The 22,272-nt window shown below is 41.9% G+C and overlaps 1 protein-coding gene across 2 annotated transcripts in view; it reads left to right on the top strand.

Moving 5' to 3' along the window:
• The window catches only part of mtus1a (microtubule associated tumor suppressor 1a), a 34,704-nt gene that overhangs the window by 189 nt on the left and 12,243 nt on the right, over positions 1-22,272 (top strand). Inside the window, exons 2-9 of one of the 2 annotated variants that reach the window (XM_072439886.1) lie at positions 782-885; positions 2,446-4,715; positions 4,787-4,976; positions 6,992-7,225; positions 10,439-10,531; positions 10,800-10,889; positions 14,939-15,174; positions 21,957-22,023. In XM_072439886.1, coding sequence (XP_072295987.1) covers positions 2,505-4,715; positions 4,787-4,976; positions 6,992-7,225; positions 10,439-10,531; positions 10,800-10,889; positions 14,939-15,174; positions 21,957-22,023 — 3,121 coding nt within the window. In that variant the 5' untranslated portion in view covers positions 782-885; positions 2,446-2,504. Of the gene's footprint in view, positions 1-781; positions 886-1,063; positions 1,281-2,445; positions 4,716-4,786; positions 4,977-6,991; positions 7,226-10,438; positions 10,532-10,799; positions 10,890-14,938; positions 15,175-21,956; positions 22,024-22,272 lie in introns of those variants that run through there. The other variant, XM_072439887.1, reaches the window with a different exon arrangement.

Raw genomic sequence — 22,272 nt, forward strand, 5'->3', positions numbered from 1 at the left:
TTACATTTTTACAACACACATTCAGCTTTCGTATGAGGAAAGAAATAGAAATGAGGAGCGCTGCGTGGGTCCTTGAATGTCCAGAAAATGGTCAAATTAAAACGGGGTGATTTGCTGCAAGGAAAAGAAAAAAACAGTTGACTATGTGGGTATAAATTGTGGCAAAAAAATATATAAGTCAAGTATTTTCCCACAGCCAAAAAAACAATGCACTCTGTAATAATTGATTTATTAAAACCGAGTGCCTTTGTTTTTTGTCTGTGGGGAAAATCTCGACTTATATAATTTATACCCACACAGACGACGCATTCAGCTTTATTTGGACAAAATGCTACGTCAAGACACTTAGTTATATATGTTATATTTTTGCGAGCTGGTTTCTTTTGAGGGGTTTTTCTCTCTCAAACAAAGAGAGAATCGTCTGAACATTGTCTGAGCTCTTAAATGTCAACTACAGACCGTGATACTTTTTGCTTTGTCCTTTACAACACTCATTTTTAAAGTTGTGTTGCATTCGTGTCAGTTTAAAAAATATGAGGCTTTATGCGCTGCGCTTCTTCTTCTGGTGTAGATTAGTTTTCAGTCAGGGTCATGCTCCTCGTTTAGATTATGCAGAAATAGCGTTGGACTTAAGGGTCTTAGACTCAGGTGTCAGCCCACCGTGGGACCATGTGTTGAGCCTGTTTGTCCCGAGTCTCATTCCCCGACATTAGTTTTTTGCGTTGTTGAACTTTGTGATGTCTGTGGCTTTAACTGCTGTTATGCTAATTCCTCTGCACAGCCCATTCACTCAGAGAAGAGGGACTTTGGTGCTAAGCAACAGTGAATGCCACGAGCCCAGTCGGCTCTGACCACTCCCCTCACGCTGTGGTCCGCATGGATAAGGTAACATGCTTTTTCAGGCCGAGCCTCTGTAAACTCTGGAGCACAGCTCTGCTTGGGACACGCTGCCTGGCTGGACCTTGACACGCCTGTTATTGACAAACGACGTGGACCAGTCACTGCAGTTGAACTACTGAACTACTGTTGAACTACTTCTCTTCCTCTGCGAAAGGGCATTATTTACAGTTTTCCAAGTGGGATGGAATACATGTGGATTGTACTTTTCACCCGAGCATATTACTGATGTGTTTGGAGATTTAAAACATTCAACATTTAATCAGTTTTAGAGCTATCCTGATTTGAAATTGCTTAATTTTCTCGTGTATTTGGAATTGGCTGAAATAAGATGTTTAATTGGACCTTTCTTGAGTTTCACATCGAGACGCTTTGAACTACAGGTAAGCCAGTCTTATTGACAGTGTTTGGATATGTTAAAAGTATTGTGAACTTGCTGTGAGGGAGTTCGGTATTCTATGTGTGGGCGCGTTAACATTGTGAGGTCATGGACGTCGTGTCGGGTGCACTCACGCCCTCCCGTAACAGACCGGTGCACTTTTGTGTGATTGTCTTGTGTCAGAAAATACCGCAGTGGCCTTGGGAGAGCTGCTCGTGCCAAGGTTCAACGTGCACTGCAGCTCGCCCAGCCTGTATTTTATCTGAGCGGGCAGATAATCCACCGCTCCCCTTCACGGCCGCTGAATGAACACACTTGTGATCTTTGCCTCTAGTCCTGACGTCTATAAAATTACAGGTTTATCTTTTACACACGGGCGCACCGGTGATAACTGCTGGTCTAAGCTGTGAAGCCAAACAATGCTGACCTTTCACTAACACGCTGGTTATTTATTATCCCTATTGGACGAGTCACTCTGCGCCGTGTGGTAACGCATCCGCCTGCAATACGTGTTTCTGCTTGACTTGACTCGTTGATAAGATTAGTTAACGTTGGTATTTGCTGTGCACATGTTGTTGTTGTTGTTTAATTACCTGCCTGAAAGTTGAAACATGTTGTGGTCATCTTTAAATAGCTTTTTAGCCATTAATAGACAGCGATGTAATTTAGCGTAGCTCGATTACAAACTATGAATGGAGTAAACAGCTCAGTGCATGTGTAAGTGTGTTGATGTGTTTCATTGTATCATTAGAAAATTGCCAGGAAACGTCGTGTAGTATGTTTTAATTTGTAGCGTTATACAGTATTCAAACGGTTGTATTTTTAATGTCTTGTCATGAATAAGTTATTGCAGCTACTGTTTCCAGTCAGGAGTCACTCACTTTCTTTGAAGTTACGGTGACTTGGTTTTCAAAGACTGGTGGAAAAATATTGTCAGTATTGACTGTTCGTTGCAATAAATAATTTAAACTGTACAGATCAATTTTCTATATGAATGCCTTTAACATTTAACATTGTTATGTGCTTTATAAGTGGGTAGATTAGTATTCATTTGCTCGCGTTGTACATTTTTATTTTGTAGATGTGACTGTAAATTACAATTTTGACTTGGCATATTTTAATTAATTAGTTTTTCATGTGAGTACTAAAATGTATTTGTCTTTTTGCAGATTTCTAATTCCAACTAAGTGCAGCGTTTGCATGTCATTGGAAGTCTACGTTGTCGGACATGAGCGTTAACATGGCCAGCGAGGACCCGGCCGACGCACAATTATTTCTGACAAACGGAGGCCGGTTGTTGGACAGCGACGGCAACTGCTCATTGTCCCTGTCACCCGACTCTGCCGGCTGTAATTTTAACCTGAGCGCGACTGGAGACTGCACGTCCCCTGATATCAACACGCAGAGTTCGGGTGGACCGGTGACGCTTCCGAATGGTGCGACAGTAACTCGGGGAAGGCTCTTGACAAATGTGGAAAACACGCCGGACAACAGCCGTCTCAATTTCTGGAACGATAGCTTGAGTTTGTTGAGCTGCCACGAGTCGGGAGGAAACGACACCTTTTTCAAGACGGCGTCCGAGGGGAGCAGCAGCGCAGCGGTGTCTCCGGACTCTATCGGGATGAGTTCGGGTACGACTTCATGTAGAGGCTCCATGGACCTCTCCTTCAGCTCTGCAGAAATGGTGATGCGGGGCCACAGCTTTGTCCTGGAGGAGAAGGCGTCGGTGCTGTCTTCGCTCGAGGATTTTCCCGTGCCGCCAGACTCTAACCACGACCAATCCAAGTCTTTATTGATGCCTTTGAACGAAACGGGTGGTGCGAGCGACCACGCGGGAGACCAGCCCTGCCTCGGGATGACATTTATGTTGAGGAACAAAGAGGAGCTCCCAAGTGAAGAGCATGAAGCGACGTGTGAATCCTCTTACTTAGCTTTGCCGGGAGAGAAAGATGACCATCGTACCAACTTCAAAATCGTACCCTCGGGCTTCACGAACAACTCTCAGTTTATTTATCCTGAAGCTGAACTGCTGAGTGAAACTAAACCTCTTTACCAAGCTGCGGCAAATTTGTGTGAGGCGTCCCGCAGAGGCTCCCTCAGCTCCGCAGAGATGGTCGTACGGAGCAACAGTTTTGTCCTAGAGGATCAGGCTGTACCTTCAGTAATGCCTTCACTTGAGGCGTCGTCGGCTCCTCCATCCTGGAACCACATTGAATCACAGTCTCTATTAACCCCTGACAACCTGTGCTTCGGCATGACATTTGTACTGGAAGATAAGGTGGAGCTCCCAAGTGAAGAGGGTGAAGGAATATCCAGCTCCTTTTTAGCTTTGCCCGACAAGAGGGAAGGTCTTTGCACAACATTTCTCTATGAAAACTCCCCGTCAGATATTGCAAATGAAGCCCGATTTATTTGTTCTGAAGTGGAGCTGCTGAATGAGTCCGAGCCTCTCCCGACGCCGGTGACGTTTGATCTCCCGCTGCATTCTGACAACAATGACATCCATACTTCTACTCCTGTACAAACCCTGACAAGCCACATGTCCAGCCTGCCCTCTTCTGCTGCATCTCCCTACACTGAATATACTGGCAGCCCTGCTCTCCGACCGGTATTGAGGAAGAAAAGCTTTGTCACTCCCAGACAGTGCGAGAAAGGAACCCCAATATCGGGCAATAAAGTGACTAAAATAGAAGTTAACAAGTTGCCAAAGTCGGACATGAGCAACGTGAAATGTAAACTGATGAGACGGCCTGTAGCGGATAAACCGCCGCAAACGAACACCAAAGAAGAAGGGAACAAAGTTGGATCCAGGCCAAGTCCGACTAAAATGAGTAATGGTACAATCACCCCAGTCCCAAAAACTGCCCCCAATACTCCAAGAAAACCACACATTGAAGCAAATAAAGGCCAAGTCAACTCGCAAAGAAATTCTGCTGTTTCCGAAGAGGTTCAGGCTAAAAGCAAAGCGTCTCGAGCGCCTCTCAACACTGATTCAAATAGACAAACCCCAGCCAGCAGAGCAGTCAGGCCAGACACTGAGCAAAGCGCCTCAAGCCGAGCCAACTCGGATCCAAAAGCGCACATCGCAAATTCCACCTTCAGTTACCCAGAGAACTCTCCTCTGAAAAATGACAAATCTGCACCAGAGCCAGCTCCAAAGAATGCCATGAGCAACAAAATCAAAAAGGTGAAATCGGGCTCCGCTTTAGGCCACGATAAGTCAAACCCGAATCCTCGTCCTCGCTCGAGTTCTGAAAGTGCCACTGCATTGTCGAGACTTTTCAAAATGCCGCAAAGGTTCTCAGCGAGTTTTTCCCTCGCCAAATCCAAAATTGAAAACCCCATGAGCCGTAATAAAGCAGGGCATCAGAACAGCTCTCAAAGTAAACCTGGAACCACTGCAACCAGCTGTGGAAAAGTGAATAAGATTGGGTTGGTGGTAAGTAGATGGGTTTGATTGACATTTTGGCCGCACCGTATATTTGACAGCGTTTGTTTGTTTGTTGGCAGTCTGGGTCCTGTACGGAGACCAGGGCGCTTGGGCATCCTCCCCCAAACCCTGCAGTCAGAGCCTCCAGCTTTAAGCCTCCAGCGGCCAGCGCCATGACGACCACTCGGCTCAACAAGCTCCAACCAGGGGCGGCGGGCGGCGGGAACACCACAGCTGTGAGCACTCCACTGCTCAAGAACAAAAACACAAGTGAGGGAATGCGTTTGATAGTTAAAGGTTGAATGGACGATTTTTTTTGCCCAAATCTGAGTCTTATTTCCTCGTGGCGTAGACTGTCGATTTGTCCTGCCACGTATCAATCATAAAACGCACCTACCGCTCACCTGCAGCCGCGTGCGGGATCGTCCACACGTTTCCACGTGTCTAAGCGCATTAATCTATCATAATATAGTCCCCTCAGTGTACGGGGCAAACGGGACAACATTTATGGAATTTCCCCATGTGGGACAATAAAGGCTTATCTTAAACTGAAGACGGAGAAAGACAGTTCGAGCTGACTCAGAAGAAGACGGAAAATCTACGGAAGACGAGAAATGCGATGCGATCCATCGCGCTAATAAACAAACGCACGTGTGTGTTGTATCAGTCCGCACGGGGGAGTGGCATGTGCACTTCCGCCTGGGTTCTCAAATCGCTGAAAAATCGTCCATTACGCCTTTTAAAGTGGGTAACCATGGGGACAGTAGCGATGAGACACAATTCCCACAAGATGATGACATGAGATTGGATTCTTGACAATGAGACAAAATGAGAATTTGACATAATTTGCATTAATATAGATTTTACTGTCATTTGCCACTTTTTTTTTTTTTTTTTTTTTTTTTTAACTACAGCTTCTAAAAACTTAACTAACCAGCCCCTAACCCCTTTAATTTATTTATTTTGCCAAAAGTTAAATGTAATTGCATGAAATGATCTCAGAAGTTAATTTTCCACACGCATGCTCAATTTAGTTGTAGTTCTATCTCGCGAGATCTGCCGGCACAAGAGACAGTAATACTCACATACTATATATTACAAATACATCATATATTGTGACCTTTAGTGCATGTGACAATTTATCAGCTAAATATTGAACTTTTATTTTCCTACAAGAAACTTTTCACACTATAGAAACTCTGAATCCAAATAAAGATTGTTGCTATTGATTTATTAAAAGCAAAAGAAATTCATTTTATAATGACTTCAGGTGTACAGTTGCTCCCCGTTTCCTCCAGCAGAGGGCACCATTGCCCACTGCCCCCTTGCTTTATCCTGGGCCACACAAGAGGAAGGCAGAGTGTCCCGTTTTAGCCCAGACAATCGGGTCTCAATCCAGGTCCCTCTTTGTTGAACCTATTGAGGCTGACGGGAGGTTTAGGGAAAGGCCGTAGACTCTTCCTCCTCCTCCTCTTCCTCTTCCTCTTCCTCTTCTTCCTCTCTTGGGAAATCATCTGCACCAGTGGAAAGTCCAGGGGAAGGAAAGGGAGGTGTAAATCACAGCGTAAGGCCAAAAGTGAGACACAAGCTTTAAATGTTAAATGGACTACACTACACGCACAAAGAGGCGCAGATTCACAGGACTTTATTTACTACTTGTACTGCTACTTCAGTGGGGTATTACTTGTACTGCTACTTCAGTGGGGTATTACTTGTACTGCTACTTCAGTGGGGTATTACTTGTACTGCTACTTCAGTGGGGTATTACTTGTACTGCTACTTCAGTGGGGTATTACTTGTACTGCTACTTCAGTGGGGTACTACTTGTACTGCTACTTCAGTGGGGTATTACTTGTACTGCTACTTCAGTGGGGTATTACTTGTACTTGAAGAGCAGGCTGTGGTATGTTACTGTATGAGGTATTTATTTTATTCTTAGTTATGTACACTCCAAAAACAATTGATCCTATTTCAATTTTGTGTCACTCTTTTCAATTGGATTATTTCATATTTATTGATCCAAAGTTGTGTTGTCGTGATTCCAAAATGTTGTTTTTAAAGTTTTGTTTCGTTAAAACTCTTTTTCTTTAAACACATTTTAGATTTTGGATTGGTATTGATACTTTTGATAAGCCTAATCCAGAGCAAATCATTTAACTTTTAAAGATGATCTGTGTAAAATGTATTTGTCATAAAATGTATATGTAAAAGGTGATGTATTTACAGTAAATGGGGCCAACATTTTACTTGTGTTTGTATTTTTGGTTTTGATTCTTTGTTTTTAGGTTTTAGAAAAGCCCCTGCAGAGACTTCACTTGGAGCCACCCCAACTGCTTCTAAAAAGTTCACTTTCCCCCCGAATGTTCGGACTCCCTCTCGCTCCTCCCTGATGGGGCCCCCTTCCACACCCGTGTCCAGACCCCAACCACGCAAAGCCTTTGGCCCATCCAGGAACCAACCAGGAACCAGCGAGTCTGGAGTTCACCGTGAGACCAGCGACGGCGTGAAGACCACACCAGGTGAGCCCCACGGGAACCTTCATCTGAAAACTACAATCTGACATTAAGAGGAGACGCTTAAAGGCACAATGGACGATTTTTCGGCAATTTGAGAACGCAGGCGGAAGTGCGCATGCGCACTCCCCCTTGCGGACTGATACAACACACACGTGCGTTTGTTTATTAGCGCAACGGATCACATCACATCTCTCGTCTCCCGTAGATTTCAGTCTACTTTTGAGTCAGCTCGAACTGTCTTTCTCCGTCTTCATTTTGCCCCGTACACTGAGGGAACTATATTATGATAGATCCATGCGCTTAGACACGCGGAAAAGTGGGACGAGCCTGACTCGGCTGCAGGTGAGCGATAGGTGCGTTTTATGATTGATACGTGGCAGGACTAATCGGCAGTCCACGCCACGAGGAAATAAGACTCAGATTTGGGCCAAAAAAAATCGTCCATTCAACCTTTAACTAGTGGTCTACTTCAAAGCTGGACAATCACATTTTTATTTATTTTTTGCTTTCTACCATGTATTGTAGGTTCATAGGCCGGGTCATCAACAATGTCCCGCAGTGCAGCATTTATTAAGACGTCTGTAGATCATTATTTAAACGGATTAATCACCCATGGAGGTCATGGTTTTTTAGTGTGTGTTCTCCCTGTGGCCTCTATAGTCCTTTTATGTCTTACATGAGTCGCTCTAAGATTGTATTCCACTTATATTAATTTCTTTCATAAGGTTTATAAATACCCGCGACCCCTAAATGGAACAAGTGGTAGGAAATGAATGAACAAAGTGTCAAAGTGTTTTTAGTGAAAAGAGTAGTCTTACATGTCATATGCACTGTAAAGTACACACATAAGGCTAGGCAAAATAATATGTCTGTTTACCGTAACCCGACCGACCCGCTATGAAACTAGCCGACTGAAAAAAAAAAAAAATCATAATTTTGCTGAAAAAACGTCAAAATCTTTTATTTTTCAATTATTTCGCCGACTCACCGACCGGTCTTTCCTGAACCACTGTGTTAAATATTTTTATGACGCTGGTTAACATGTCTTTCATCCCAAAGGACTGATAACATACCGCATTCATCATTTTCAGTGCTCCACATGCGTCTATAATAAAACAGACCGTGCGTAGGAGTCGTCACATTGTTTTTTACAAGGTTGGTTTGCCCCTTTCGGCGCCACTGAAGTCTCCATAGGACATGTGTTTCTCTGTCAGGGTGTGAAATTTGACTTACGCAAATGCATTTTGGGATTGAAACACGGCCAGCAGCGTCATCACAACAAACATGGCGGTGCCCGTGTCCCCCGCATGTTCTCGCCTTAGCTACCAAAATAAAGGATAGCGGCGTGCAAAAGGTCGATTGAAATGTCTTAAAATCGTGAGATTTAGTCTCCTGATTGGGTTGATAGAGATGTTTTCCGTCATTGACTGTTGAAGCCTGACCCCTGGTGGTCACTCCGACTCAAAAAATGACAAAATTTGGATCTTTTATTTGGCCTTCAAAATAAAAACAATAAGAATTTGCCTACCGTCCGAGCCACTTAAAAAATGTTGACTCGGGTTACAGCAAACAGACAATTTATTTGGGTTAGCCTAATGCCAAATTGAGTTTTTGAACCGTGTTCTAACATTGTTCCCTCATCAAAAACATACCTGGAGTTGTTTTACTTCATTCTCACTAGTTTGATGAATCCTGGTTAAAAAGTCCTCTCCCCTCCGACCGTCAAAACACCGTCTCTTCTGAATCTCCTCGATAACTGACATTTTCACAACCAAGAATCTTCTTTAATGTTTTTGAGTCCATACATCATTACAGGAGTCTTTTTTCTTTTATTTTTTCTTATTTCTTTAGTGTCCAAAAAAAGCACTCAAGAGCATGTTTAAAGGCCAATAACTAAACAAATAATCCATCATATGTAACATGTACTTTATTCAACATGTACTGCATTCTTTCTATATCTCAGTTTGGCACATGCACAAATGCACACGTTTCATATAGTTTTACTTTTATTTTGAAAGCATTCATTTGCATTTGTGTCTCTTAAAAGAAGAGTATTTTGTGGTCGTAGGGAACTGAAGAATAAAACACGTCCAAAGCTGAAGCAACATACTCGCTCTCCTCTGATTGGTCCAGGCTTTCTAGTAGCCTGGACCCCTTGTGTTTGTTGTCATAGAAACATGTCTGTTCCAGTCTAGTTCACACGCCGCCCTGAGGTGCCATCGAACAGACGCACTAGAACCAGAGCTGTCTGCAGCGCGAGACACAGCATCACCTTTTCACTCATTTCATTTTTTTATTTACATTTGTGCGCTTTTTTTTGTTTAAATCGATGGCCGTTTACAACGCCGTTCGAAGTGGCACCATGGCTGAATTTCCGTGGCACATTTTCCACAATTCCTCGTCTCTCGGGGCACCAGGCGGCGGCGGAGCAGGGGGCGGCTGCGATCTCACCCTCTTGACTTGTCTGCTCGTCGCATCCTATCGCTTTTGTATCGTTCCTTTGTTGGCGGCCTTCGGAGGGAAAGGCGGGACGCTCTGGAGATGTGAGTTTCACCACCAAACGATCCGTGGTAGTGGGCTTTTGTTATGGAAATGCATCGGTGCGGGAGAGCAGGCTGAGCGCTTCGTGTATTTTGCTTCAGTAATTGTTGATTCTCTACTTTATCAGATTTAATTGCGTTATTTTTTATGTTTAATCGTACCACGATCAGCTTGGATTTTATTAAATGAGAGGCCAAACTATCAGTGCTGTGGCTTGGAGCGGTGTTCAGATTTGTTTTAAATGGCACTTAATAAAGATCTGTCTTGTCCATGTTCAGGAAATTGATATCGAACGACATTTTGAATTTGTCAAAAATCTAATTTTATCAAAAAAAGTCTGTTCTCTGTGCAATAAATGCTCAGTACAATGTCTGGACTGGCACTCTTTATTGGTTCATTTGTTACTGTTAAAATCTGCAAATGTGGCCAAACTATTAGATATTTGTTCGTTTTATTAAACTGGAGACGTTACAGGAAATGCATTTAATTCACCCATGTCTTGTATAACCTTATTCGCCCTGACCTTGCCTATAATTATAATTAACACTCTCAACATGTACACAGCCTCCACTTAACCGTTACTAATGTGGCAAATGATTGTGCTGCTGTGAAACCCCGATCCCATCGACCAGTCCAAGTGTTAAAAAGTGAATCAATTCTTTTGTGTTTTCACAGTTTCTTCTGGAGCGGGACGACGCGCTACTCCTTTCAAAATCCCAATCCTTAAGTCGAGACTCGTCACGACTCCAGCTAAAGCCGGCGGAGCAGGTAAAAACAACACTGCGCTCCGTGATAAGAAAGTAGTTCAATCAATCCCACATTTGCATCAAAACTGATTGAGTTCTTTTTTGTGTTGATGAGTGCTGATTGGTTTAAACGGGCCTTTGTTGTCGTTCCTTTTGATCAAAAACACTCGTTCGGAGCGTCGGGGTTAAAGGCTCTTGGGGTTTGTCGTGTCGGTCAGATGCCACGTGCTTCTCCGGCGCCATTATGGGTCAGTTAAACTCCAGTTTCCTCTCTGTTCTGCTCGTGCCAGTGTTGACCACCAAAGGCCTCGCGAGCGGTCACGTCAGCCCGCAGAAGAAAACCACCAGCGCCACAAAGCTCTTTCGACTTGCCCTTTCTGGTAAGACTTTAATTCTTCAACAATCTGCTGTTTGTAGTGTTGGAATCGGTTGTGCACATTTTCCTTGTGCTATATTATTTGAGATATAACGGCTTTCTTTGTACTTTTAGCATCAAGTATAGCAGTAGTTTAAGTATACAAATAACAATTAAGCAATATTCTAAAATGTGCAGTGTTTCAGGTTCAACACGGTGCGTTCAAAACTGGGAAGAATGGACTGTAAAATTAACTAGAAAAGGGCCAAAATATCTATTTTTGCAGCCTTTTTTTAGTGTTTATTATAGAGCTTATACTCGCTTATTACTATTTTGCACTTCACACAACAATTGCAATATAATCTTTATATTCCTCCCGCCTCTAACACAGACTTGTTTTAGCTGATCTGAATATATATTTGAATATTGTACCATTAAATTGCTTTTAGTGTTAGAGATACTGTCAGTGACATTTTTACACCTAAAGAGGAAGACGAGGAAAATGCTTTAGGTTTGAAAATTCTTTATGAACAGAATGCAACATTTTCATTAGATTGTTCCTTGCGGCTTTGTGTATTTGGCTTCAAAGCCTACATTATTATGCCATTAAATTATTATTTTAATATACCACAAGAGTATCAATTCTGGCTGATGCATTAACGGATATCGCAACAAACTATGGTAAATGTATCGCAACGACACTAGGGTCCATCTGACAGAAATGTACTGTTTTTACAATGAAAAAGGCTGATTTATTCTAATTTTCTGTCTAAATTTGCCTTGATTTTTTTATTTTTTATTTAGCTCAGTCTTGTTTTCAGTTTAACTTAAATAACAAGGCATGAATATATTTGTTTTGATGAACTGAAATTATTGCATCAAAAGGTATTGCAATCATATCGATATTGTGCCGCTTTCGTCCGATCCACGTAATCGACATTTAGAAACCTGTTTGTGCTGAATAATCGACCTGTCACCTCGAGCCCTCGCTGCCTCGCTCCCTCGCGCTCTCTCATTGGTCACGTGACACCCTTAGCCCCTCCCACTCGCCTCCTCAGTTGTCGGTGCGTCCCGCTCTGCCACAGCAGCCACCGTGAAGCCTGGAGATGCAGCTCTGCTCTGGCATTTCTGTCTCTGCGGTTTGTGACGCGAGCCTGTTTTTACCAAGAGGATTAAAGGATTTCAAATGTGTTTTTCCATCTCACAATAATCAGACACAAATCTCTAGCTTTTAAATCTTCTTTGTTTCGTTCTGGATTCATCGCTGGATATCACACATTTAAACTCGGAAGTACAATCAAATGGAGCCAAACGCTTTCATGATTTTTATCCCATTAGTTTCTTTTGATTGATATGTTTATTGACTCTTTGGCTAACTATTGGCTAACTATAACTATTGGCTTAAAGAATGGTTAAAGAGACACATTCATAGTTCTCCGTGTTGTTGTTTTTTACCTGCGGATTGCCTTTGATCGCTGTTGGAGATGCTGTGGTCTCCGACGCTTTCCCTGTCGAACATCCACGTGCGTTTAACCGCCAAAGGTTTGCTCCGAAACATCCACCTGCTCTCGGGATGCAAGAGGAACGTGGTGGTTTTCCGAACAGGTCTGTACATTTCATGTTGCAAAGCGCTTTAGTTGGTGTTTTGTATCGTGGCAGCGTTCAGCGGCCGCTTCTGACGGACCTGACCTTGTTTTGCACAGTCTAATTTCTACTCTGAGTTCAACTGTCACTTACCAAGGTCGCTCGAATGACCCTAAGAAGGAAGACGCCGCTTGAAGTTTGATGTTTTGACGTTGTCCAAAGCAAAAATTACAGTCTTCTTCTTCCTCCTCCTTTGTTAATCAAATCAAGACATTTCTTTCATCGGTCAAAACAGCATTTCTCCTGTCACATGGAGCCTGTGTGTGTGTGCTCTTCTTTCATTGGAGATGCATCAGGGTTATTTTGGTTCGTGGTAGCCCGGTAACGCCATGGAAACACTGTGATGATTACTCTGCTGCGATGCACAGCGGGAGATTTTAATTGGCGAGATTGAATGAACGGACCGGTTTAAATGGAAGCCTTTCACCTGCCTTTACATTACAAGTGAAAAAAGTGTTAAACGGGTTTGTTATGGCAGGAAATCAAGGAAGTCACCTTTACAGTGTTTGTGATCTAGAGTGTAGCGATTCTGGGGGGGGGGGGGGTGTGGGGGGTGTGGGGGGGGGGGGGTGCGTGTGTGCGCGCGCGCGGGGTGCGTGTGTGCGCGCGCGCGGGGTGCGTGTGTGTGCGCGCGCGGGGTGCGTGTGTGTGGGGGGGGGTGCGTGTGTGTGTGGGGGGGGGGGGGGTGCGTGTGTGTGGGGGTGTGTGTAGTGAGTAAGTTCTACTGATGCCCATTATCTGTTGAGCGATTTAGATCTACGTTTAGGTCACTTTGGAACATTATGTCCACATTGCAGAAGTTTTGAATGATTTATTTCTGGGCCAAGCATGAATTTTTGATTGTCCAGCATAAAGGGTGTTGCATAATATTCCCTCGGGACTCAGACCTGTGACTGAAGCACCTGCAGACTCGGATTGACTCGATGTGGCGTGTGCTGCTGGTTGGGCAAGAATGTCAGCAGATGGAATTTATGTATTTGTGGATGAATTTTTTTCCTATTAAGATTAAAAACTCTGCAAGGTTCAACTCGGTTACAATATGCAAGCAAGCAAACGACAGTATAACAACAGGATGAAGCGCAGAAAACAATTGCACATTATCCAGAAAGTCTTTTTTTTTAACGATTTCCTCTTAGATTTTTAAGGCATTTAAGGATAAGACGAGTCAATTTTCATTTCAAAAGTAGTGGAGTAGACAAAAGCTTTCTTACCCAGTGCTGCGCGGGCAAATATCCACTTCAATGCATGTTCCAGTTCTTATTTTGCATTTTTCTTACTCATTGTAATGTTGTAACCGTTGCAATACGTTACTTAACCAGCAGAGGATGCCACAATTTGATGTAATGTCAAATTCGCAGCAAAGGAAACAATCCAAAGCATTTTTTTGGGTCAGTAGTTTTCATTTACCTGTCCATTGTCTTTACTGATGGTTCGGCTTGTTCAATTTTGGCAAAGATTATTTGGCTCATAATTCAGTTAAATCATCAACTTTTATACGATCAAAATTAACCTGAGAAGAAGAATATAGCGATAAGACAAGATAAGCCTTTATTTGTCCCACAATGGGGAAATTCCAGAGTTGCAACACAGAGTAGGTACAGAAGTAAACAACAAAGAACAGATAACTAAATAAAATAATAATAAAAAATATTATACTATTATTATTTATTACTAGTGTTTTGTGTCACTTTAGTTTAAAAGCCCATGTTGATGAGAAAAGTGGCAGATTATAGATGGGATTAATTGTACATTTATTGTTATTTTTAACATGTTGTAAATAACTAACTGGTGTTATTGACGTCATCTTTAGGTTGACATTGACTAAATTTAACTATTCAGTTCCCAGTTAATACACTTTTCCTCTACATATGTTTTATTCATTTTATTTTTTTTCTATATTTACATCTGTTTGCCCTGTTTTTACACTGATGCGTGTCAGTCTAAAGTGTTGCGTGTTCTGCCCGGTGTCGCACTATATTCCATTCATTACAGCTGGTATTTCTCATGAGAACGGACTGTCCTCGCCGCCGTGTTACATAACCACGCACAATTAAAGTCGTACTGTGGATTAGCCTCATACGTGTTGACCACTCGCTTGTGGCTCTTTGAATGCTCAGCGTTTGAACGTTGTTAATAAATGGGACTGACAACTGTTGATATTATTGGTTTATTTATAACGCTGATGTAAAGCAAGACCAGCACAGGAACACGGCCCTGCTAAATTAAGTTGTCCTTGGAGACCAGTGTCCGCGGGAGGACGAGATAAATCGGGATGTGGAAATTGCATTTACAAGGTCCATTTTCATGCGCGGGGCCCAGAGGAGACGCGAGTCGGGGCACGAGTGCAGTGGGCAGAAAGCGGTGGGATTATGGAGTCGGGAATAATGATGATCAACTTTGTGACCACACTCGACGCCTGCTCTTTTACAGTGGACAAGGACAAGCCCAAAGCCGGCTCTCGTCCCCCACCGCAGCAGCAGCAGAGGAGCGAGAGGGGCTCGTCCAGGCCTCAGCAGGGGTCGGTAGCTCAGGATGCGGGGCCCCCTGGTGTCAGCGAGGCCCGGAGGAGTGCGGCGACGAAGGTCCAGCTCCTGCAGGACCAGCTCGCACGGAGCAACCGCAACTTTGAGGCTTTCGCTGTTGTGCTGCAGCAGGCTCTGGCTCAGGTAAGAAGACGTGTGAAGTACTAGTCATCTTACTACCGTATTCTCCGGAGTATAAGTCGCACCAGCCAAAAAATACATGATTGAGAAGAAACAAACATGTATAAGTTGGACTGGAGTATGAAATGCGGTTGTAAGTGTGAAAATGACAAATAATATCACGTATAAGTCGCTCCGGAGTAGAAGTATACAAGTATAAATATAAGTATAAGTCGCACCCCGGCCAAAACTATGAAAAAAAGTGCGACTTGTAGTCTGGAAAATACGGTAGTTAATGCTTTGTAATTGTAATGTGTTGTAGTTTTTATTGGACACTAGGGAATGGACTATTACTTGTTTGTTATATGGATATAAAAGATGTAAAACATGTCATTTGTTGGCTAGAAATGGCTGTATATAGAGTAATCCTTCCACAACTAAGAGGTAAAGTTGGTCATTTAAAAAAATAATAATAATTTGCTGCACGACATGTTTTTTTTATTTCCCAATTTAACTTTTCCTTTCATCTACCATATTTATTTCTGTTTCTCTATTGTTATATTCTAGATTTCCACTTGTTTCTGTGGTTGGCTTGCTATTATACCTTTTTAGAATATCCAGTTTAATACCAATAATAGTCAAACCGCTCCAAGACTAGACTTTTGCGTAACGTGTCAGTGTAATAAAAGTGAAATGCAGGACTGGGACGTTGTAGATGACGCGAGCGCTCTTCAGTGGAGGAGATAGTTTCATGAGTCGCACATGTCCAAGTGGAAGTCGTCCAACAAGAGGGAAACGAGGCTCTGCTTGTGTCACCCACTGAACAACTGCTGCGGATCCAGTGGACTTACTTTCCTCGTGCGTCCTTGTTACGTCTCATTTTACACCTCGCTGGGATTGTAAAGCTGCTGCTGTGTGGAGCGACCGCACCGCTGCCTCTAGTGGTGGTGTCGTCGTGCATCTGTGCTTCTCATGAATAGGTCTGCGTGATATGACAGAATATAAAAGGAATTTGCACTTGTTTAGTTAATACAATGTCCACTGTAACAAAATATCTTGTTCATGAATAGAAAACTGCTAACATTTTAGTTTTTCGACCTCTTCAAACATGAGATTCTCAAACGTTAATGTTCCTGGACGTGTTTGAGATTAGCACTCTGAACACATCTTGTTTTAGCTTTGACTTTAGTTCTTGTTTGGTTCTATTATTAACTCCGGGTATTTGTTGTTGTTGTTGCTCTGCTTGACTTTGTTTAGCAGTTTAGCACTTTAAACTTTAACTGTTTTAAACGCGCTCTGATTGAACAGGATCTCAAGGTTTAGACATAAACTTCAGTGTTTTCTAATATTGTGCAGCTCTTGGTACAGAATGTGACATGTGTGGGACTTGCTACTTCTGGTTAGACTTGGACACACTTTGTAGCTCACACATTACAATATAAGGTAAATAAAATGTAATAAAATTCAAATTAAGTATTAGAAATGGCAAAAACCTTGTGTTACATATTTATTTTAAGGTAGATCTTCTTGTGTGTTTGGGATCTTTGGTTAGACCTGGTCCACCACAGTTAAACTGGTTGTAGCTGTTGAATTTTGGTGAGCAAGATAAACACAAATATATATCTTCTTATTAACTAGGAAAAGTAAACTTGTATTATATTGATTGAATATATTGAAGTGTTGAGTCTGTCCGACCGTGGTTTATTCTTGTTTACTTCCTGGTTTTGGTTCTTGTTCATGCCAAATCTTAGTCACATGTTTCTCTTCATATTTTGTTACTTTGGACACGTGTTATGAGCGGCTCTCGTGGAGAAATTTGTTGGATGTGCATTTGGCAGCGGAACTGTGAGCGTGTGTGACGTTCAGGGCATTTCAGCGTTTAAAGAGACGAGCCGTGTGATTGTTCTCCTGGAACCTGACGCCTCGAGGCATTATTCATCTGACTCTACAATACAAACAGATTTATCCCATCAGCAAACCAGCTAAAATATACTCCATTATGATCGACCCTTTGAAGAGGGGAAGAGAGAGGGCCAGTCTCTGTTTGAACACCGCTTCTCTCACCGTGGATAACTTTAGACTTCCCTGTTGCATAATATAATATACATGACATGACGAGCACGGACAGCTGCAGTCAGAGGACAATGTCGAGCAGTGACACCAGCACATGAAGGAGTGAGAGGTCTGTCTCCAGTCTACAGCTCACGACTTGATAGTGACATGAGGGATAAAGCGTTAACAACAATGATGAAACTGCAATGACTTTTTTCATTTTGATCATGTTATTATTCTATTATTTTTATTAGGCCTTAGTTATTTTATTACTTGGTTTACGGATCCGCCGCACTTAGATTATTGATTTATACAATATAAATAAAATAAATTATTATCAATTTCTTTCTTTTTTTTATAAAGTACCGCCGACAAAGCAAAATGGCATTAAATCAAATATAAAAAGCGGTATTAAGTCAAAAGACAAGAGCGCCTGAAGCAATTTCTCGCCAAACTCCTACGGGAGTCTGTGACGTACCCCCTCTCCTTCCGTGGTGCGTTTTGGGCAAACCTGTAAGAAAACATCTTTTGAAATTGAAATTCTATTTATATTTATATTCCGTCCGCTTGTGCAATATATTTCATTTAAAAATCCGTAAACCAAGTAATAAAATAACTGCGGCCTTATGTGGTTTGGTCAAAAACAAAAAGCGCTCAACATTCGAGCACAAAACAGAATTAGAGATACATTTGTGTTATTTGACCAGGTGTAGCAGAAGCCAAGGCTTATTATGCCGACCCGTCACTCAAACTCTCAACATTGAAGGACATTTGTCATTTTGAAGTTCACAATCGGACAGTTCATCAACAAAAACAACAAAAACAACACTACATAACTCTGGACAGTTTGCTCATAAGTATCCTCCTCAAGCATTCCAAGTTTCATAACGACAAAACTGCATTTTTATCCTGCTAAATATTTTTCTATGATTATTGTCTTGAAGATACTTTTAAACTGAAATAAAGAAGTGCCATTTTTTTATTCGTCACAACAATTGTTCCATAATAAAACTCCTTTACTAGACAGTGTTCCTTTACAAAACTGTCAATTGAGAACTTATCAAACACTAAACAACATTTTTAAAACATCCGTGAAAGATCCCGCTTATTTCTGCATTGTTACTCATTTTTGCCGTGAAGTCTTGGAATAAATACTTGCCACATAACTGATTAGCCCCGAGCAGATTTCAGTCATCCATTATGATCTTTTTCGAAATGGAGTGTTTTCTGTTCATAGAAGAGACAATGGAAGCAACGAGAGTCTAAAAACATGACAAAAGAACACTTTATTGCTCATTGCATTGTCACAAAAAGTAACTACACTGTTCAAAAACGACAGCTGAAATATAATGAAATATAGTGACATTAGAATCCGCAAATTGAATATGTGAAGAAATATTTATCAGAAAACTGTTACAGCTAAAGCTTAACAAAATATATCAGAAACTTTACAGCGACACATTTCATTTCACGTGATATGTTTATTTAATCCAGACACAAAAATGGTTAAAGTCTATGGAAATCGCTGCTAAACGCTCAACAGTCTGTGGTGCAGAGGCTCTGATCATTGACTCATGCCCATGTTTGAGTGGGACGATTGTGAAACTGGTTTGTACTTCTGCTTCCTGAATGCACACAACAACATCAGGGATATTCTGGAGTGTTTATCGAGCAGAGGAGTTGGTCTATTGTCTGTTGTGAGTGAAATAAACATCACACATGACACTTGGGCAATAGGAAGTGAATCAGTCAATCGTAGTCCTGACCAAGCCGAGTGCAAAGATCTGGAGATGGGACCACTGCTCCTGAAGAGGGGTTGGCAGGGGTCAAATACGAGGGAAATAAAGGCTAATTTAAATAATAATTACTAATATTAATCATCTTAAAGCTTGTGTTGAGAGAAGAGTTTTTATGACTGTCAAAGCAGCACTTAAAGCATTAAAATGACACAGGAAATGGGCACAATAATTGTTAGTTGCACTGTATCTATTATTATAATTTTTTTTTTATCAGAAATTGTTTAAATTAATTTGAATTATTCAAACCCTAAATGTCCTTGTCCATTTGGTCGTAAAAAAATCAAACTGACCTGATGCAGATGATCCTTCACTAAGCTAATTCACCCCTATATTTACATCTTATTAAATGCTAATGCTATGCGCTAAAAACCATTGAACGAGTGTTGGTATTTTTAATTCGTTCCCTAAAATGTCGACAGATGCATTCAATGTATTTTCCAGGAAAGTGTAACACAATCCGCTGCATTTATTCATGGGCCTTATTCCCCAGCCTCGTGTCACTCTACACCTGATCTGATCTCATCTTCATCCACACAAAACGCCCCCGCAGTGTGATGCGTGCCTCCACATTTTGAGTCATCGGCTTCTCTATCGTGGATTCACTGACGTGTTTTAGGTTTTATAACGTTTGTTCATCACCAAAAACATACTCTACATATTTGAATACTTTCTTGCCCCTTTTAATCCACAAAGTTACTCATTTTAAACATGTCACAGCTCAAATTGCTTTCACTAAACTGCCTGTAAACCTTGCCATTTTCTTTTGCCTAGTTGAATTGCTTTGTTTCACCATCTTCTAGCATTTTGCATATAGAATAATGTAAATGTTGCTTGTTTTACACACATTTTAGTCTAAATTAACCTACAATACAAAGTCTAAGATGTATTTTAAGATCAAATAATGTGTTATAATGGACTGAGATGTCACAATCTCCAAGTGTTGTGGCTCAATATTGCTTGACCACAATTATTTTATTTTAGTTCTTGTATTGCACCCTTTCTCATAGTCTTAAAATGAAACGAGAATGATGCTTTTTGCTTGTTATATTGTCATGAATATGTCATTTAATCTTTCAAATCAGTCCTTTATTGAATAGTAGTGACACATTTACTCCAGAAAATGGTATCGCACTAAATTATTCACTAATCAGTCTCGTATAAACCTGTGGGAAATGCCATCATCTCGACGTCCTCGCATTGGACTCTTAAGAAACATGACACAGCCCGGTCATCACCAAACCCTGAGCCCGTCGGCGTGACCGCTTCTTCTCCGTTTGCATCTATTGCCACACTGTTGCTCATCGCCAGAAACAGGAACTCCCATCTGTCACGACGGTGTGTCTCAATGCGGCCACAGGTCCTGCGCAGTGAACGAGGCAGGGGCGGGATGGGGGGATGGTGCTAATGAAGCGCCCGGATACGTCCCCAGGAGGAGGTCACTGCACCGGGCAAGGCTGCTTCTTCCATCACTACAATCTATCGGCGTCTCCTGTACAGCCGCTTTAAAGTGCCGTCGCCTGATTGGTCCACCGGCAGCTCGTTGCTCACGTTGGTCCCGCCTCTCTCTGTGTGTCTGGCAGCTGTACGGCGCAGTCTGCAGGCACGGGGCATTCTTGACTCTCTCTCACGGTCTGGCTTCAGTCTCAGTTGTTGTCTTTGCCGTGGGCGAGGCAGCATGTGGATGTGGTCGGATCGTTCCAGGCGCCGGAGCACTGGGTCTCCATAGCCGGAGGAGGGGAGGGGGGGTCTCTCTCCGGCTCAATAACCCCGGGACAGAGGCTCGATCATGGGCTGCACCGGCAGCCGTGCGTGCCTCGGTGCTGGCTACGCTGCAGATGGGGTAAACTGGCTTTTATGAGGTCCTGGTTGTGTTTTTTTTATACTTCCTCATTGGTCAAATCTGCCTCTTGCTAGAGATTACTTTTTAATTCGGACTGTTTTGTTAATGAAAAACTGTTTGTGTTTTGGATGTGCTTAGTTTTATTGAATCAGCAGTTATGGTGCAGTGTCTAAATGTAAATAGTGTATTAAACGTAGTGCCCAGAACAAAGTGCTCTGAAGCCACAGCATCAGCACTTTACTTTACTGCAGAAGTGAGTTAAAAGCCAAAGATAGACTGTCTTACTGAATAAGCAGCTGTACGAATACTTACACTTTTGAAACACTTAAATGGATTAAAAATGGCTTTATAATCGTATTTATTTTGTTTGTGAATCAGTATTTTTATGAAACCAGGACTTTTTGTTAACCTTTAGACCATGAAATAATCTGTGGTTTCAGTTTTAACTTGTGATGTTTTGTCTGTTTGTGTTGACACTCTTCAATATTTGGATTAAACGTCTGCTGCTTGTACTGCTGACACTGTATTTTCACTAAGTTGGCAAAAATCAATAAGTGTGGTGACGTTGTTGTACGGTGACGTTTTTGATCTGACTGAGTGACTTTCTCATTGATTTACACTTTATGAATGGCTTACTAATAGTGACTTTATTGGCAGCTAATGTTACGGGTGATTATTACGTCCTCGTCAGAAATTATTGGCATGTCAATCATGGGGAGAAAAAAATGTTGGGTTGTAGTTGTAATTATGAATATTTTAAAAGGGAAATGATGGGCTTTGTAGCATAAATATAGAAAATATACCTGTGGCAATGAGTTTTTCTTTGTGATTTATGTTTAAAGATATTGAAGACGAAAGTAAAAAGGCTTTGAATTTACTTTTTTTTTTGTTTTCTCTTTTTCACCAAATACATAGAGCTATTAACAATGATATCACGGTTTAAATTAAGCTAATTGTGCAGTGCTGCTGCTTTAAAACCTGACATAACATGACATTCATCCACTCAAGAGGGAAAGAACACATGGCATTACCTAATCGTTATTTTATAGGCATAAAAAGGAATTCCCTCTGTCTGTAACCAGTCCTTGAACCTGCCGTTTTCATCTTGTGTGCAGAGGGACGAGGCCGTGGGGCAGCGCAGGGGTCTGTCCCGAGAGCTGCTGGAGCTGAGGGGAGAACTGGGTAAGTACACAAGGACACGCTTCAGTACAAGGCCATTCACACTCAACAGGATGTATGTCTTTGAGAAGATGTAAACAACTAAACTAAACCACACAAATAAACTAAATGCATAAGATAATGTCCCAGTTTGTGGTGGTGTGACCATCATCAAATGCTCAACAGTCAAAAAAAATTCTGGCACGTTTCATTTTTGGTTTGTTTTCTCTTTCTTTTTTTTGAAATATTTTTGGGCCCGTAGACTTTATTGAC

The sequence above is a fragment of the Eucyclogobius newberryi genome, unplaced genomic scaffold (genome assembly GCF_026437365.1).
Source record: "Eucyclogobius newberryi isolate DKJ021-1_F unplaced genomic scaffold, fEucNew1.0.hap1 SCAF_11, whole genome shotgun sequence".
Classification (NCBI taxonomy): Eukaryota; Metazoa; Chordata; class Actinopteri; order Gobiiformes; family Gobiidae; genus Eucyclogobius; species Eucyclogobius newberryi.